At 41.8% G+C, this 19,246-nt stretch overlaps 1 protein-coding gene across 1 annotated transcript in view; it reads right to left on the minus strand.

Annotated features, from left to right (window-relative positions):
- Positions 1-4,295: 4,295 nt before the first annotated feature.
- The window catches only part of SORCS3 (sortilin related VPS10 domain containing receptor 3), a 275,011-nt gene continuing 260,060 nt past the window's right edge, over positions 4,296-19,246 (minus strand). The window contains exons 23-27 of the mRNA XM_066190964.1: positions 17,529-17,660; positions 15,550-15,649; positions 13,400-13,505; positions 9,199-9,359; positions 4,296-8,614 (exon numbers count right to left, since the gene is read on the minus strand). Coding sequence (XP_066047061.1) covers positions 8,550-8,614; positions 9,199-9,359; positions 13,400-13,505; positions 15,550-15,649; positions 17,529-17,660 — 564 coding nt within the window. The 3' untranslated portion in view covers positions 4,296-8,549. The remainder of the gene's footprint in view (positions 8,615-9,198; positions 9,360-13,399; positions 13,506-15,549; positions 15,650-17,528; positions 17,661-19,246) is intronic.

A 19,246-nucleotide genomic window follows, 5' to 3' on the forward strand; every position in this document is an offset into this window, starting at 1 on the left:
ACAGCCAGAGTTCCTAATGTAAGCCAGATGGTCTGTAGGGAAGGTCCAGTCCAGTTTGCAGATTGTTGGTGTGCAGCAACTACAAACAGAAATTAAGATTCAGACATGATGGAGCTTAACAGCATGCAGACACCCACCTTAGCCCAAAACAGAAACTAGTGCATGACCTCAGGTTTAGTGGTTTAAGTCCAAATATCATTTTGAGTAAGGAAATAAACCTTTTCTTCAGTTCCCTCTTGCTCTCCATCCCCGTGGGGCAGCCCTGGACTGACTTAGGAGTTCCTAAACCCAGAAACTTCCACCAGACTGATGTGCAGAAATTTGGTTCTCAGCCTGGTATGGCCTGCCCTAATTTGCTAAGACTTTGCATTGTCTTCACATCTTGTTCTCAAAATAACTTTGTCAAAAATTCATTGACGGAGCAGATAAATAAATAAGTTAGATCAATTCCCTCCTACTACTCAGGATCAATTTATGTTTCAAGGCTGATGAAAGTATTTTGAATTGATAAGTAATTTGCAGAAGTTCTTAAATTCCCCTCCTCTGCTGGTAAATTACAGGGGCTGTGGGAAGCTTGTGAGTGTTTGTGCAGAGTGAGGGTGTGCCCCAAGGTCTGCAGGAGTTAACGACAGATCCAGAGGAAAAGAGCCCACTGATACCAGAGCATCTCCAGGCTCTCCTGTACCAAAACCACAGGACTGCATGTGCTTGCCCTTTCTCTGACTTTTCCTTTTAGAAATGGACAAATTGTTCTCACAGTAAATATTATCCATATTGTAAATTATTCATATTCCCAAAGTGCAGTGGGTGAAAGCGAGGTTGAAGCTTATGCTGAGACTTTTCTGCATAACCTACAAAAGGAAGGCAAGTTTTACACAAAAATAATGAAGAGGAAAGTCCCTCAGCATCTTATAACTCAGTTCAGATCTCTAACAGCCTGTAGACTGGAACTGACAGGAACATTTCAAGGTTAAAAAAAATTAAAACCATAGTCTCACAGGTATTCTTAACAGTATCTCAGATTATTCCAAGTGTAGGTGATATTATTAGGCAGTAAAGTCCAGAGCCACAAATGGATTTAGACTTTCAAACTTGCCTGCAATGAGCTTCAGACCCTTCAGCAGACGCATGCTGTGAAGGGCTCCTGAGGGAGAAGAAACCTTTCTGTGTGGCATGTTTTGGGTGTCAGTCTTTCTCCATCCTTTTGGACTCTCATGAGACCCAGAACCACTCTGAAATGAGGAGTGTATAAATGTTGGGACACTGTAAGTGTACCCAAATATTTCCAGGTGCAGCAGTAGCAGATGCAGCCCAGGTTGACTTTGACTTGTCTTGGTTGTCAGATTATCTCACATTTATTTTCATCACCCCTTGTACTCATTAAAATTCCTCTACTCTCCCTGGTTTCTCTAAGGGTCTCTCCAGGGAATGCTCATTTCACAAAGACAAGGACAGGTAGCTGCACCTCTTGTCCCAGCCCAGACAACTGCCTCAGTCAGTTTTTGATGGCCCACTCACACAGCTCCCTGGAAGACTTATCCTTGTTACCCCTCCCACACAAGGATTTTAACACATTGCTTCACCCAGCATACAGACAAATTATTATCCATGAAAGAGGATTGTGTCCCATGAACTGACAAATATTGCACAGTGTTTTGTCATCCCATCTTCCTTCCCTTTCCCCACTGACCTATTCAGGTTCATTTTTCTTACAAACCGCATCAGGAGCTGCTTCTTTTTCACAGCAGCCACCCAACCCATTGAATAAAATCACATACAACCCTGGGCTGAGCTTTGAAATTGGCCAACAAGTCCTGCCTGAGCCTTCATTCACCCAACACTGCTCTGTCAGGACCCTCAAAGCTCAACACTGGGACTTCAGTAGGGAATCACTTACTTGAAACTTGAATTCCAATGCTGAGCACTGGGATGTGGAAGCACAGACGACTCCATCTTATATGGCCTGAATGTGCTACATCTCCTATTGATTCAGTTGATCCAGCCTGAGACTTCAGAAACTTCCTGTGTTAAAATCATTTGACCATTAACCAACCATGTGCCTCTCACTGTGCCTTCTGGTCTGCCACTGGATCCCAGCCAGCCTGGTCCACCTCTCTTCCTCCTCACTCTGCTTCACATCTAGCTTCCAGTTTTTCTCTCCTTTTTGCCTTCCAGGGTCATGTAGCCAACACAAGATTTTAAAAACACACATCATCATAACATTTCTGTTTAATTTAATAAATGTACTTCTTCTTCCTTCCAACTATGTCTCTGTATGTGATTTTTTTATTACTAGTAGTATTAGTCTCCCCTAAATTATGGTCGAAAACTCCTTGACAGTCACAATAAGGCATTAAAAAGGATTTATTCCATCCTTGAAGTATGCATGTAACTCCTCTTAATGTGAGAGCTCAGACTCACATCTGACTAAATTCACTGGTATCAGGAGGCCTGAACAGGTAGAACCAGCATAAAACAATGGTAAAACAAATCTTTTTATATTTATCAAGGGCAAAATCCCAACACCAACAGCACAACTGCCTTATGTCCTACCTCTACTGGCACAACTACATTTAACATACAGTCAATTGTCCTACTAATAATATTTTTTTTAATTCACAAAAAAAATATCTTTTGTTCTGCAAGAACAAATCTTTCTTTTCTGCTCACACATAGACACACACGAAACAGTTTCTAGTGAGCAACTGTTCTTTCCTCCATGACCCAAAATAAACTCATCTCTATGGTCTCATCAGCAAATTTGTTTAATTAATGTTTCAGGGTCAAGGGAAAAATGTATAAATAAATATATTGAAAGGTTTTGAAAGCTTCACGGCAGCAGTCCAATACTGCTTTTCTTGCCTTTATTTGCTGCCTTCAGGGAAAAAAAAAAAAGGAGCCCATAAAGCTTAAAAAAGTGATCTGTCTTTGGGTCCTGGGTTCCTGTCACCTGCCATTTCCCTGATGTAGCACCATGATATACAACAGCAGACCAGCACTCAAGTGATGTATTACAATAATATGTCAGTAAGGCAATGGTGCTTTGATAGTCCTTAATAATCAGAGTACTTCACTGGGGAGAGGGCCAAGGGAAAAGAAAGTCCCAGGCAGAGGGCAAAGTCAGCTAGGCACAGCCTCAGCCTGTTGAAGTCTGTGGTGTCAGGATTGAAACAAGACAGTGATGAGCTGACTCCAGGAGCAGTTATGATGCATTTTGCAGAGCAACACCATGTTCCCTGATTGAGGGGTATTTGGCACAACCACGACAATTTCATAATGTATTAAACAATGCTTACACTGCCCTTAATAAAGGGAGCAAGAAGTCCATCCATCACAGAGAAAACAGCTGGATTCAGGCAAAGATTGAGCTACTGCTCATGTTTTAGGTTGTGAAGTTTAAGTGCCGGCACTTGACTTCACAGCTGCACTTAGCTGGGTTTCTGAACAGTTGAACGCTGGGTCTCAATGGTAGTTTGTTAAGCCATGGTATTTTCATCCTTTGTGCTTGTCTGTCCATAACTTGTGGTTCAGGATCCCATGAACACAAGTGTTACACTATCATTGTTGTAAAGAGGGGCAGACACAAATATTTCAAAAGCTGAGAGGTCTTCTGCAATGCTGAAAACATCTCATACACTTGGGGATGGCCAGCCTAGTGCTTCACTGCCTGACTTTTTCAGCTTTCTGACATAAAGGAAAAACAGAAACAACTGCAGTTCATGGATCTCAGACCTAAAGAAAAGGAGGGAGGGTAAGGTATGCATGCACACGTGTGCACAGTTGGAGATGGCTGATACATATCCGGAGACATATTTCCATGCTCTCTTTTCTGGTTTTCAACAGTCTCTTGTGCCAAGGAGTGAAGAAACCTTTTTTTCTTCTTTTTTTTTTTTTTTTCTTTTTTTTTTTTTCCCCACATAGGCACCTTACAGTCTCTTACAAGCTAAAATCAGATAGGTGAGAGCATGGGATTTATGGTGTTGTACTTGTACAAGCAGAATGTTCTCCCCTCCTATTCACCTCTGAGGCTCCAAAGAGAATCAGCCTGTAGAATGGAAAGTAAGATAATTATTTTTGGAGAGGAGCACTAAGAAGGAAGGAAAGGTAGTTGCTATCTCTTTTATCTTAAAAATCTTGCCTTAGAACATTTTTCTGTTGACACTCCATGTGCATGCATGGCCCTGAACAACAGAGTTGGAGGGCTAGATATGGCAAGGGAAATTCAGAAGAGAGAGAAGACCTTGCCAAAAGGAAATCTAAAAAGAACAAGGATTGAAAAAGCAGCCAGGGGTAACTCTGATGTACAAAAATACATTTATTTTCAACAATTTCAAAACCACTGCCTTTTTTTACAGTAGAAATATTCAAATGGAACAATAAAACCAAGAACAGTATATATATATGTATATATATGACTCATGCAGTTGTATTACTGTGTTCAATACAGGTATTGCAATTGTCTGTCTCATTTAATCCTTTGAAACCACGGTGGTGGTTTGACTTTAATGCACTGTCCAACATCACCAGAAAGAATGTGAGGGTTCTGGTTCGGTTCATTAGACCTGGAATGTTGTGCGGGAGCTGATTGAACGGAAAGGGAGGAGAACAGGACATCAGGACATCTTTGTACATCCGTGAAACCAAAGTTTAGTCCAGAAGAAAATGCACTATTCCTACGCATGCTCTCATTGATGGCAAATGTGTCTGAAACACTCTGTAGTCCCATCACTCTGGTCTCACCTCATATCCTTCCAGGTTTAGTATTAGGGTTCTTGAGTACCAGTTAAACTCAACAAAGGATCTGTTCATGGTTTATGTCAGACTGTCAGACACACAGAGCCAGAAGCTGAACCTAGTCTCCAGATCTCAGGCATTATTCCTAAATTACAGCTAATCCATCACGGGGGAAAGGCTGGCAGTGATAGAGGGCACTGACCCAGTCTCTTGCTCTCTGTCTCTCTCTCTTTCATTTCCTCTTTTTACATAATTACAGTGTGGGAGCTATTTATGTTCCATTTATGCCAGTGCCTATTTCCCTCATTACTCAGGTAAATAATAATCGACAGCTTCAAGGATTTCCATTACATTTTCCTCAGGGATAAAACTTGCAGGGGAAAAAAACCCTAATGACAAGTCTGAGTTGTTATTTCCCAGCAAGACAAATAAAAGTGGCCTGCACTCCAGCCTGTGATGACACTGCAGCTCAGGATGTTCTAAAAAGGTGAACAGGGCTGGCTTCCCAATCCCAACCCTACAGAGATCCCATGGAGAGAACGGAATGCAGTAAGTACCCTTCTTGTATTCCCAAGGAGCAGATTTCAGTCTGCTGAAAATCCCAAGCTTTTTTCAGCCCCCAACAGCCATGACTATGCCCTGAAGAAGCAGGAATGACCTGGTAAATGTGGTCCCATGCACACCTTGGGGATGTGCCTGGAGCACACACCCTGGTGCTGACAGCACGTGACAACCGACACTGAGAGGCAGTGACACCCACCAAGTCTTATGGAAGAAGGAGTTTGAGCAAACGTGAGAATCTGTCAGGTTTTACAGGACATGCAGTTTTGGCTCCATGGACTTTTCATGTTTGCTTTGTAGGATACTTTAGGATCATTTTGTATGGAAAATGACATTCTAGACAGGTGTTTCTCCAAAAGTGTCATTCTGAAATTTCTCAGCCTCCACTGAGATTAAATTTCTTTTTGAGAAGTGAATTTTTTTCCTTTTTTTTCAAGAGCTTAGTCCCAATTTTTCCTTAATACTTTCTCCCATTTGAGACATTTAACAGCAATTTTTAAAAATGTAAAGGAATAAAATGTGAAAAAAAAAAAGTGAAAAGGAATTAAGAAAAAATTGTGAAAACTGTAATTCTCTACCTTTCTTGTTATAACATGAGATCCAGTCCATGAAAAACCTATAAAATTCCAAAAAAAAAAAAAAAAAAAGAAAATTTTCACTTTGCCTCGTGGTTTACAAAGGAAAAAGTTAATACAGAAAATACTGAGTATTTTACATTCAGTCTTCTGCAGCAGCTCACCACAGCAGTACCTTAAATCTTAATGATCAGCAAAGACTGGGATCAGCCCACAATTCAGCTCATAGCCCATGGGACCATTGTTTATGTACATCCCTCCCACCTATTCCTAAATGGGAAGCAATGGCCTTGTGCTAACAGTCTCATCACCAGACTGGGCCATTTCTGTTAACTACTGGGGTGTTTCAGCAGAACAGAGAGAGTAATGCAACAGTTTATGCACTTGTGATGGATGGAAACCAAGCTTAAATAAAATAACACAGCCATTGCTCTTCACCTTGTATTAGAAACCAGAGCAGAAAAGTAAGGGGGAAAACAGAAGAGAAATATTTTTAAATCAACAGGAAAAAAAAAAATCCACAAACCTGACTGAAAAGGAGAACTGAGAACATTTAGTTTTACCACTTCTCAAGAAGCAGTTTTTCCTTTATTTTTTAGGTTTAAAATTTTAATCTTGAAAGACCGCTTGAGTTCTGCAAAATTGTTTTTAACCACTTTTCTCTCCACCTGCAGAGCCATCAGGATTTTAACCTTTAAAAGACATTCCAGCCCACTAACAGAGTGAACACATGCAGCAGAGGCTGGTTTGTAGCCCACTGGGCTCTTGCAATGCAGAGAGATAGCAAGTGACACCTAAATTCCAGCCATCTCCTCATTTCAGCCCAGATATATTAAAGGTGATTGAGGTCCTGTATCCAGATCCTAAGAAACGATAACAAATATTGTCATCTGCTGTCATTTCTGCTTCCTGTTACCACACAAACACTAGAACATCTTCCCAGACATGCCCCAGTCTTCCTTCCCCTCCTGCTGGGTCCTACAAGTCAATACTATGCAGAATAAGGTTCATTTTTGACATCAGTAACTCAAGAAAAATGGATAAAAAGTAACTAACCACTAAGTCAACCTCTTGCCCCAAAACTCTACCTCTTCATAGGGATATCCTCAATTCAGTGTAGTAAAAAATTTCTAAAGAGCTTTTTCAATACCTTTTCTTCATTAACCTCCTGTTCTAATCAGAAAACACCAACCCACCATGCAGAAATCTCCACTCTGAACTGGAAGCTGCCACTCTGCAGCACCCACAAGAACGAATATTTCACAGCTCATTAATGCAGGTCTGATCCTCCACTGCCCTCTCCAAAGAGCAGTCCCTAATCGCATACATCATGTTCAGCCAAAATTTACTACTCTTGTACATCCTAAATAGCACTTCACTTCATCAGATTAACTGCAAAAAGCATGACTTCCCCTTGGGAATAAAGCTACTGCAACCTGCCCCACTGTTGAGCTGAGGTTGTGCTGGGTACAGCAAGGCCACTGATACTTGCCCAGACAGAGATGGTGATAATTTCAGGATTCTTTTCCTCATTTTCACTAACAGATGCCACCAAGACCATCCTCAGAAGTGGACAACAGTGACAGAGATGAATAGATGACAAACATCATTAAAATATTCATGACAGGCTCATAGTCTGGCCTGCTAGTATCTTTTTCTGCTCCATCACAGGAAATGACACCATATATATATATATATATGTAAAAAAAAGGCTTGCAGTTATACATAGAGAAATAAACTACTCTCTTTATAGAGAGCAGTGTCAGATTGAAATATGACAGACAACTGGAACACGCTTGGAACCCAAGTGTGACTCAAGTGCTCACCAGGGTCCTTGTTTGGCTGGGTTATGTGTGTGTGTGCACGTGGGCGTGCATGTGTGTGTGTGGTTCAGGTTTTCTTTTAAACATATCTTCTTTTACTAAACATTAAATTATTTCCCAAGAAATAAAAAGCTATGTACACTGTAATTATCTACAGTAGGCCTTCGGCATCCTCGCTATTCACATGCACAGGGTTTGGGCTGCATTCATAAACTCAGGCTTGCTCCTCCACTGCTTGTGGTGCTGTCCCCTCCAGCCAGTCTGTAGTCCAAGGAAAACTGACGTGTGTGTTTGCTCTGATTTTTTATTTTTTTTTCCTTTCTCAGCAGTCAACAGTGCCAGAGGGTGACTGAAATTAAAAGCAATTAAAAGAGGCAAGATCCTGCAAAAAAGCTGAGACATGCATGTCACTGGAAAGCGAGGGATGTTGGCATGTTGCACAGCCTGGTCCAACAACCCAGTCTGAACCCTCTGGCAGGATGAAGCAGCTGATTCATGACTTATTCTGAAAAGAGACAATTTACTTACAACATGTTGTCGAAGGTACAACACCTATCTGTTGGATTTGAATACTGAATTCCCATTCTGTATTTAACAGGAAGCTGGCATTCAAATCTCATTGCACACTTGACTCATTCTTTGCTTTTTATTTCTGATTTGATGTGTATTCCCTAAATATGAAGGACCTCTGCTATTTATGAATGCAGCCCTGGTAAACACAAAAAGCCCACCCCCTTCCCTCCCAAATGATAATAATGACATATAACTCTTTCTTTTTTTCATAATAATAATAATTATAACAATAATAATTACAAATAAAAAGTCAAAATGCTGTAGACCAAGTGGATTCTCAGTATTAAACACTAGTGCAGTTGGGGATTTCCTTTGTGCTTTCACTGTTGGCAATTGTTGAGATGCTTCCTGTGGAGGAGAAAATGAAGAGAATCAGTGCAGTGGCTTCAACATTTTGGTCTATATTGCTTCTCACTCCTCTTTAGGATGTGGTAGTGTAAGTGTAAAGACAGAAAAGGTGCTTAAAAGTAACACATTCTTTTATGTATTTCCAATAAGCCGGGAGCATGCAGAAAATCCAATTACTACAGCTCAGCTGACCAGCAGTAAAGTCATGAAGCTATTAGGGACATATTTGCTTGTAATCATAGCACACCAACAGTGTAAGCCTGGCTCAGATGATTATTCTGAAGGTGCAGGGGAATTTGGCACTCCACAGGAGAGGCAGGGTCATGAGCAGGAATAGGTGTGAACCATAGCTATTACTAACTTCTTTATACCTACTGCTGGCACCAGGTTCCTACCTTGGGAAAAGCTGAGAAGCTGTAAGAGAAACTCAGTTACCCTGCCACTGGGAGAGATTTACTCCCTATCTCAGTGCCTCAGGGTTCTCCTTGTACCTGGGGTCACAGTCACTGCCTCTCCTAATACCCAAAAGACCAACATCTTCACCCAGACTGTGAAACAAAATTCAGCTGAGGGCTGCCTCTCACCCATCACTCGTGTGTCCAGCTCTTTGTCCATAAGCTCCTCAGGGTCTGTGAACTCACTCAGGGTGATTTTGGGGGCATTTTCACTTTGGCTGACAGAGCCAATCATTTCCTGCTCCTTGTCATGCTGAACTTGGGCATAGATGTTAATCCAAGGGATTTTCCTGCACAGGAAAGGAAAATGAGAGGTTATGTTTTGTAGCACAGAGATCCTCAGCATGCCATTAATGAGACAAACTAAGCTGAGACTAATCCCAGAAATGCAGCACTGGCAGTGATACAAAGTATGAGCTCTCAGAACGGTGAAAGTACCACACAGATGTTCATCTCTGAAAGTGCCTTTAGCATCCACTAATTCCAATAACAGCCTGAAGGTACTCCAAATTTCAGGCTTTGTCTTCCTATCATGTGCACAAAGGCTCCCTCAGCTGCAAACTTCAACGTTCTGCCCTTTTAAATGACAAATCATGCACACAGTGGACAATGCACTCAGCTCAGAGAGCAGCAATCAACTAAGTACAATCAGCTGCAATTGTCAACTCTCTCAGTATTTATTATATGATCAGTGTTGCATTGGAAACCAAAAGTAAAAATCAATTTGGCACTAGTATCAACTGAGCAAACAAATTGCTGGGCTTGTTGCTGCAGACAGGCCCACACTGACTGTGCCACATCTGAAAGAGTTATAAAGAATTGTCCCTGCCTCAGAGTCAGAAAGAATTTGGACCTCATAACACCCACCCAACGTCTGTTTGTTACCAGTCCATTGCGAAAACCAGTTTGTCATGCTATGGATCATGCAAGTCTGCAGCGACTTATTTTTTCTTGCTGCTCAGGAAACCAAGGAAGTGAAGGAATTATTTCTACCTCCTTCTCCCAAGCAAAATTATCTTGGCCTGCTAGAATGATATCCTTGAGAGTCAGTTAGGTAGACAGATTATACAGGCCTAGACAGACAGGTAGTAATCCCTGGAGGAATGCAAGTTTAAAATGAGAGACCTGAAAAGGAATGTGTTAAGCATCATGGGGGTTGCCAGGATTATCTGCATTGCCTGTTGGAAGTTGACTGCTTTTCCTAATGCACTTAGAAAGTCTTTGTGCCATGCAGTTCACACTGCTCCAATAAGGAAAATTTGGAGATTATTTTGAGTTCCTTAAAGCACACAGGAGCGAGAGAGAAGATGTGTTCAAAAGAAGTAATATAAACTGCCATATCTTTATGCTGATCTATCTGCTGTTGGATATGACAGAGGCTGAAAGCAGTGGAAATTGCCTCAGCTCTCATGAATTCAATAGATCTATGCTGATTTTACTCCAGTGAAGTTCTGGCCTCAACCAACTTGTGCTTTGGCTTGATTTGGGATTCTGTTCTTAACCAGCATCAAGCCAGGATATATTTGGGATATTTAGCAGCAGCTGACAAATCTCATAATCTTCTTCCTTTCTCCTACCTTCTAATATTCCACCAGAAGATATAGGAACTACACAGGAAAAGAGTGAGAACTAATGCATTCCCATAGGATCTAAGGGCCCAGAATTTGTCTGGAGATGTACAGAGACATGAGAACATGACTGGAGAGAGAGGAAGACTTGGTTCTACTTCCAAACCATGCAACGGCAGAGCAGAAATTGTCTGAATTTGGAGAGGTGAGAAAAGCTCTTTAGAATTGTGAGGCAGAGAGCCAAGGTACTTCAGAGAGTTAAGGGGAAAAAAAGAAATTGAGATGGCTGTACATATGTGAATGTATTCCCAAATACCTAATCCAGCACAGACACAGGCGGCCACAACCGCATCACTTCGAGCACACACAGGCACTGCTGTCCCAGGACACACACAGGGACTGCCCCACAGCCCCACCACTGCTCAGCACTCATACACTCACAGTATTGACTGATAGATGCTCAGTCTTCCAGAAAACAACTTTTTTACAGATTATTTCCATACTTTTCCCCTCTTCCTTCCTGTTCCCCTGGGACCTCCTCAATAAGCATCTCTCTGGCAGCAGTGTTTAACATGCCTGCTGAGTCTATAAATTGATGGACACATGATAAGGAGTTTGTGTGCAAACCAGCAAAGCACCAAACCCATGAATTTGTAGAATTAAAAAATCATGTCAGCCTGTGCTCTCCCATAACCTTTCCCTGTAAGCAGAAGTTCTGTATTCAGGCTGGGACCACCATTAATCAAACAAGTACACGTGGCTAATGGACCTCCGCATCACTGAGAGTTTCAGGAAAGCTTTTGGGTTTGCTCCCCTTTTTCCATTAAGAATCATTGCATGCTCTCACTTCTGCTCCACTGAGCTAGGGGTTTTAGACAGAGTGAAAAGTTGCTTTCTGTTCTGAAAAATCAAGTTGAGAGCACTCTGAGTATATGACTTATCCTAAACTTTGTCAATTTGACCTGAGTTTTTCCCCTTTGGGACAGAGAGATAAGAAGCCACAGCCAGTTAATAAGCTTTTGGATTAAGCAAAACTGATGATTTAACCACCTTCCTCTTCACTCATAATTTGTGACACAATCAACTTTCAGACAGATTTCAACAAGGCAGGGTCTCCACAACCCTAGAGCACAATAGAAGGTTGATGGCTGCTATACTCAAAGCCCAGGGTGCTTAAGTGATACAAGAGTCAGTTTTATGTGCTGTAGTAGCAGAACATGACCCAGAGAGTGCCAAAGCGAAGTGCAATAACAAGCTCCTCACTGTTCTCTGGAAGCTGGAATATAAAGACCCTTCTTCCTGGTAACTGCTGACCACAGGGCCAAGGACTTCAGGCCAAACCTAGGAAACCATCTCACCAAGACACAAGGGAAAGCATGTCTTACACAGGGTTGTACCTACATCTTATCCCACCACCCAGGAAGGCTTCTTTGCCTTCCTCAACCTACATCTGGATGGGAGAGCAACCATCAGCTGCCTCCCCAGCACACTATTAAATCGATCCCCTAAACAAATCCCATTTCTCTGGAAAGCTGCATTCCACCTTACAGAAGCAGAGAGGGGATTTCAGGCTGCAAAAGGAGGTCATGCTGAAGGCCTTGAAATCTGCATCTGAGCAGAGTCACACAAATGCCTTCCCTGGAAATTGTCCTGGGCCACTGAAGTCAGTGGGAGCTGGATAACAGGTAGCAGGGTGCACAGGATCGAGCACTACAAGGAGTGCCACTCACTGAATAGGACAATGGTTAATGCAAGATGTTTGCAAGGAGGGAAACTTTAAACCTGGAGATTAGGATAGATGCCTGTTTTATGATGTAATTTAATTTTAATATTGTTTCTATCCCGCTAACATACTTAGAGAATACTAATCTTATCCTGGGGGGCAAAAAAGCTGGAGGAAGCAACATTTAGCTGGAAACTGGACAGGAAAAGCTCTAGTTTTTAATTTAGAAGAACTATTATGTCCAGAAAGTTTTATTTATTTAAGTCAAACTCAGCTTATGCTTCTAACACAATATTTTGCCACTGGTCAGGATCTAGCACACAGACCATTTTATACTCTAAGTACTGTAGTGAATGCAAAGTTCCTCCTAAGGAGCTCCATCTGCCCAAAATATATCCTCATAAAGCAGACCTTCAGCGAACACGCCATTCTTATCACATATTTTGTTTCACAGCTTGCAGCAGCCAAGTGCCATGGGCTAGACCTGGTCCTGCCTGCTGTCTGGAAGCAAAAGGTTTATATTAACATCTGTCAAGGTAAATCTCAGCACATATTCCCAAAGGCAATTTGATGCTTTATACATTTTTTTCTGGCTTTGAGTCTCCCACCTTTAACATAAACACACCTGTTCCTGTGCAAGATTAACCTATTCACTTTGCAAGATACAAATGAGATGCTGCTGCACCAAGGCAGCTGGGCAGGTGGGTATAGACTGTGTGAAGTCATCCATCATGTGGTTTTTGACTTAACTTGCTTTGTGTATCTCAGTAATAGGGAGCACAAAGATTCCCACGAAGGTCTGTAGTTTAAATATATCTGCTGAAGAAGAAGATGATTTCTGAGCTCTTGGTGAAGTTTTGGAGCACCAACGTTGTGGTGAAACAGCAGTAGGTGGTTTTCTCTGAGAAAGAGGGAACTGCATCTATCTAAGCCTGAGGCCAGCATAGGTCACTCTACATCTGTAATTCAGGCACAGCCCTGCCTAGGTTTCCTTTAAACCTCCCAGACTCTCTTCCCATCTCAAAGTTTTTCAACTTACCTCTTGAATTTGTAGATTAAAAAAACAGCCAAGCCCACAAACACCACTGACAACAACATCAGCATTGCTGAACTGCTGTGACCTGAGCTGGAATCCACAAGGGGTGCTGCAGGAGGAAAGGCAAAGCATCACATTTTTGGGATATTACAAGGAAACACATTAACTACTGAGAGTTGAGCTCAACTCTGTCTTTGTCACATCTGCTTTATCGGTACTGCACAGTGCATGCTGGTTTTGGCAAGACCAATCAGTACGAAACAAACTGGTTCTCCTGTCCTTCAAAAGTCAAGGCCTTTTATCAAGAGAGTGCAGTCTAACAACCCTGAGTGAAAAGACACAGCAAGCCATGCTCAGCTGAATGCCCAATCACTCCTGTATTAACACTCTGGGCTATTACTTTTCAGGTTTTTCCAGGTACTAGAGTGGAAATGAATTTTATGAAGCATGGCTTAATACAGATCTATTCCCATTTGAATACAATACCTTAAAGCATCAATGAACAGCACGACTCCCATCTTCCAAGGATATTCATCTACCTCACATGTGACAGGGATCTACTCTTGTGACCTATACAAGGTCCATCCTTGTATAGGACCTTAGAGACTTTTAAATTCAATCAGTTTGCATAATGTGGAAGAGCCCAAAGCAAAAATCCTGAATCCAAGCACACAATACATTATAATATTTTGGAGGTTTTGATCCTTGACATTTTGGCTGGCTAAATACAGTATATTCCTATACTTTGTTTATGCAGCTATTCCAAGAGCTCATCAGAGCACACCATCTTAACGGCCTGAGCACTGTGCTGAGATCAAGTGCCTGATGAGAAGTCTCTAATGATGCACAAATGATTATAAGTAGCAGCTGAGTGTTTCTCATTTTGCATAAATATTTGGCTTTGGTGTTTTACTATTGTCTGTTCTTTTTCTGTCACCCTGAAGATAGGGACAAAGTCATGAATATAGAGCCAGTTCTGATTTCACCGCCAAATTTCCACACCTAACAGTCAGATCCTTCCAGTATTCTGCTGCTAATACTTTTGACACTTTTGTGGGAAAGCCTATCATTTCATCCAAGTCAAAACACTATGGGAATGATCATGAAACAAATGCAGCACCTGCACTGGAGAGGGTGCAAGAATAGCTGCAAAACATAATTTAAATGCAGTGCCTTGCTAGAACCAAGCCAGATCCTGGAGAATTCCAGCCACCTGAAGACCTCAGACATTGTATTGCATTCCCAGTTTTGCAAATTAATCAATTTCAGGCTACTCCTATTAGCAACTGACTCACATTCCAAAGGAGCAGTTAGAGAGTGAAGGTAAAAAGGCATTACCTTTTTGTAGGAAAGGTCAGGAGCCTTGATTTAGCCCAGATCTTGGCTCTCTGAGAAGAAACTGAAGTGCATTACTGTGGGATATGAATCCCAATCTTTCAGAGAGGTTATCAGCAAGGGCACTTGCACAAGATCCAACATTTCAGACAATTGCAAGGGCAGTCATAAAAAGTAAGGGCAAAAAAAAATCCATCACCTTCTTTGTAGCCATCACTGTTTCATCAATAGCTGAGACCTTCACACTAGGCTAGTTTAAAGTAAAGGGACTGACAAAGCCTTAAGTGACTCTTTGTGACTTTGTGCAAAACTGGAGATAGGTAGCGTTGAAATGTAAGTAAGTTCTAATTTTTGGAAGTTAATATTCAGGCAAATATTCCCTGTAAGAGGCCTTGATCTTTTCCTGAGTGCTCTTCCCCTTTAAAGCTTCTTAGCTAGTCATAACAGTAACAAGCCCTTTGCTATAAGGATTTGATCCAACGTCCATGAAACTTAGTAATATCCCACTGAATTCCACAGGTGCCCAATAAGGACTTAATAGAACACCATTCACCTGGTTTTCTAAAACACTTGAAAAACACCAATGCACTTGTTAATTAAGCCACAGGGAACTCTCACAAGGTACTTTTTATACTTGTACAAACTGGAGCATGAAGATGCCCCTGATGGGTTGGTTTTAACACTTCCTGCTTCTACCAAAAATGTCTCAATTGGCACACAGCCCAGTGTCACAACTGTGAGTGCTCTGATGTAGACTGATAATCCTGGGGTTGTCTGGAGCCTCAGGAGAACCACTATGCCTTTGACTCCACACTCACCTAATGTTAACTGAGTAACGTACACAACCACTTCAACACCAGGCTTCAGTTCAAACTGGACCAGGTTCTGGTTGAGAGCATTAAAAAGGATTTCTACAACCTGATGAAATAAGAAGAGATACAACAGTTACAGTATAGAAGATGGCAAAGTCTGGAGAATATTCAGGAACACACAAAGCCCATGAAAAGTGGCTGACATCTCTTACTGGCTTCAGCGGGGCCTGAGGAGGTGGAGAGAAATGCACATGTGCTTTAGGTGGAACTGGATGTCATTGCATAAAGTGTCTCTTACAGAACTTATGAGACTCTCACTGTATGTTTTTATATCTCTCCTGGGAAGCAAACCTAGAAGGTTAACAATTTTTTTTTCTATTTTGGGGAGCTACAGGAAGAGGGAAAATGACTAATTACCTTTTCACCTTCCACAATATGCTTTGAGTTTGACCAAATGTGTTTGGAATCACTGACATATTGGCCTTTCATTGGTGGATAATGAAACCAAATTAGGCAACTCAGACCTATATTTCTTTATTCTCATTGATCCTGTCATGTAGCTTCTATTTAAATAGGATGTTGGGGATAAGACAATCCAGTTTAGGTCAATGGAAAATTTGCCATATTTCTCCTTCACTAAGAATAGGGGCCTTGGACTGGATATACTGGAATTGCTGAAACGATCAACAACCCAGCTCTGATGCGTTATTTGGCTGCCCCAGAGCACGTACTCAGCACATCACCCCAGAGCCTCAGTTTGTTAATGCCTGATCTCCACAGAGTAGTTCTGATGGACAGGGCACAGCTAATGAGTACCTCTAATGACCTACTCTCCAGGCAGAGCTCCTCAAGCAGAAGGCAACAACAGGTGCCAGAGTACAACTGAGTAGACTGTCAACTAAAATAAGGGCACTAGAGCTTTAGGTCTCATAGTCAATTAGTCAGAAATCTAGTTGAGATGTCAGCGTAACATTGATATATGAAACATTGACACAACAGCTTGCTCAGAAGGAGTTTTAATACTGGTAGATCCTACTGAGCAGGGCAGAAATTACTCCAAGACCATCCCTCCAAAAAGCCTTTCAAACCTTCCCACCTCAATACATCTTTCCTGCACACTGACCACCATAAATTTAAGAGACCAGCTTTGGTAACTTCCTAGGACAAGGAACTACTCTGCAGGGACTGACTTTACCCAGTGGGTGACAAGAACTTCCACTGAATTCACCAGCCCTCTGAATAATTTAATGTTTGATCCTAACTTCCAAGAGTTACTTGGCAATAGGCTTACACATAGTTTGCACACTGTAAAAATGCTGTATGCAAGAACATTAGCTAGAGCCAAACAGCCTTTCCAGCAGTACTTCACTCCTTTGCCTTTATGGACCTGATTTAATCACTTGGTAATTCCAACATGAAAGCTTCAGCAGCCCATTGCTGTTGTTCTTTCCTTGCCTGCATATCACCGTTGCTATTCATCACTGTAATTACCTATTTATCTAAATGGATGGATATTGCAACTTCCAAATATAGTTTGCACAGACAACTCACTGCTGCAGGAAAAAAGAAAAAAAAACAAGGTCTTGTTTGGTGATCTATGAGCTGAAGACTCTGATTTATTTTTAGTAAACCTCAGTATATTATGTTGCTGCTTTGGCCTCCCTTTATTAGCATTCCTCCAGGGAGTAGAGGGAGTACATATTCAAGGTTCCTTTGGCTGTAACTACTGTGAAAAGGACACTCCACTGATTTAGGAAGAATCTCTGCTAGTGGTAGACTATGACACATCTCAGTGAGGTATTAAAAAATCTTGGTTTTCCCCTGAAAATAATTTTCTTTAATGCCATAAACTATACTGCCACAATTCCAGATGCACCCATTCCCACCACACTTATTGTAAGCATTTCCAATGCTGTGCAGCTTCAGGGACCCGTCCGCAAACAATATGACAGGAATAAATGCTCCATGCATCCTTCTTTCCTTACTTGCTCCAGATCAGCCTCGCTGCTTTTCCTCCTCTCTGTTGTGTTTTTGTGGGGCAGTATGAAGAGTTCAGCAGAAGTAGGCAGCCCAGGGAACACAGCTACCAGGATCTGCTCACCAGGGATACCAGTCACCTAGAGGAAAAGTAAAAAGGAGGTCTCTAGCTGCTGTTTTGTTACTTACGTTTCCATTCACTTCCAGAAATGGCACTCCCATCAAATTGTTATTTTCCAGTTCCACTGTAGGTGTCGTGGTTCTCATGAGCTGTTCTGCCTATTTGGTGGGTCAGAAATTGAGCTTCTGCTGAAGATGCACTCTACTTCCTTTCCAGAAGTAAATGTAGGCTTGACAACACCCTTGGGCACAAAGACCTCAACCCAAAGTCCAAACCTAGCATGCCTCCAGATCTGAATGTTCCATATAGTCCTCCTTGCTACAAAAGAATAACTGACCCAAAGCCAGATCCAGAGAGAGTGTCTCCAAGCAGCCACTGGAAAATGTGCAGCTAACAGGGACAACATGAAGAAAAGTGCCTGCAATCACCTCCTGTTATCAGGTACGGGGATCCACACTTGTCAGGCATGAATAGCAACATCCCCAAAGGGAGACTTTACTCCTGGGGCTGCTCAGGAGGGCTGTCCTGGGAGCTGCTCAGTTTGCTGAACCGAGGCAAACACAGCTGCCTTCAGCAAGACCTGCCCACAGAGGCTGCTGCCCCTTCTCCCCAAATCCCAGCCATGCATCCTCAGTAGGGCAGGAAGCCTCCTCTCCCTCAGAAATGCTCTGCTACACGAGGTTCATTGGCTCCATTAGCAGCTCTCTGGTCCTGTCCCACCCCAAACTCCATGGCCTCCCTCCAGAGCTGGGATGTACCCATGGGGCAGCCCATGCCTGGTGGGATATACAAGCAAGCACTTCTATGAGATTACTACTGTTCTCTGTAACCATTCACAGTTACAAGCTAATTATTTTTCTCCTGCAAGCTTGACTCTGAACACAGTAAAAGGGAAAACAGTTTAAAAAAAAATAAACTTAGCATTTTTTCAGGATGGGAAAAACAATCAAGGAAACTCTTGTAAACTGTGAATTTTGAGTGGGCTGCTGATGAGAAAAGCTGAGCAGGAATGTACTTTCCCAGTAAAAATAATCAGCCTCCATTTCTAAGAACAGCTGTAGTTAAAGCAAAGAAACCCCAACAAGATACATTTTTGGCAGAATGCAAAACCCACAAAAGCTTGTCTAAATCTAGCTCCTAATTTCACACAAAACTAAAGTCCCTGACTATTTGATATCATAAGTTATTCTGTCCCCTTTCCTGCAAGAAAATGAGTACTGGTTTACATATTCTAATTAATCCCAAAGGAAGATTCAGTATCTTCCACCTCCAGAAGTTTCTCTTTTTCCTATTTTTTAAAGGTAAGTTTATTTTTTTCCTGAACCCTCATTTTTTGCCCCAGTTGGAAAGAGGTTAGAGCTTTAAAATATTCACCAGTTGCTACACTTAGCTGCATGTGGAACTCATGACTATAAGGAAGAGATAAAAATATCTTCCTCATGTATCCAGAATACTACAATGTCTGTCTTCTGGGATGAAGTGGATCAGCTGTTTAACAACACATAGTAACACTAACCAAATATTTGGAATAGAAAGCAGTACATACTGTCATATCAACTTGGAAAAATAAGAATAATGATGATACTATTACAATCTAGAATTTGC

This window comes from Chamaea fasciata, unplaced genomic scaffold, assembly GCF_029207755.1.
Source record: "Chamaea fasciata isolate MVZ Bird 193981 ecotype frontalis unplaced genomic scaffold, bChaFas1.0.hap1 SCAF_9, whole genome shotgun sequence".
In the NCBI taxonomy this organism is placed as follows: Eukaryota; Metazoa; Chordata; class Aves; order Passeriformes; family Sylviidae; genus Chamaea; species Chamaea fasciata.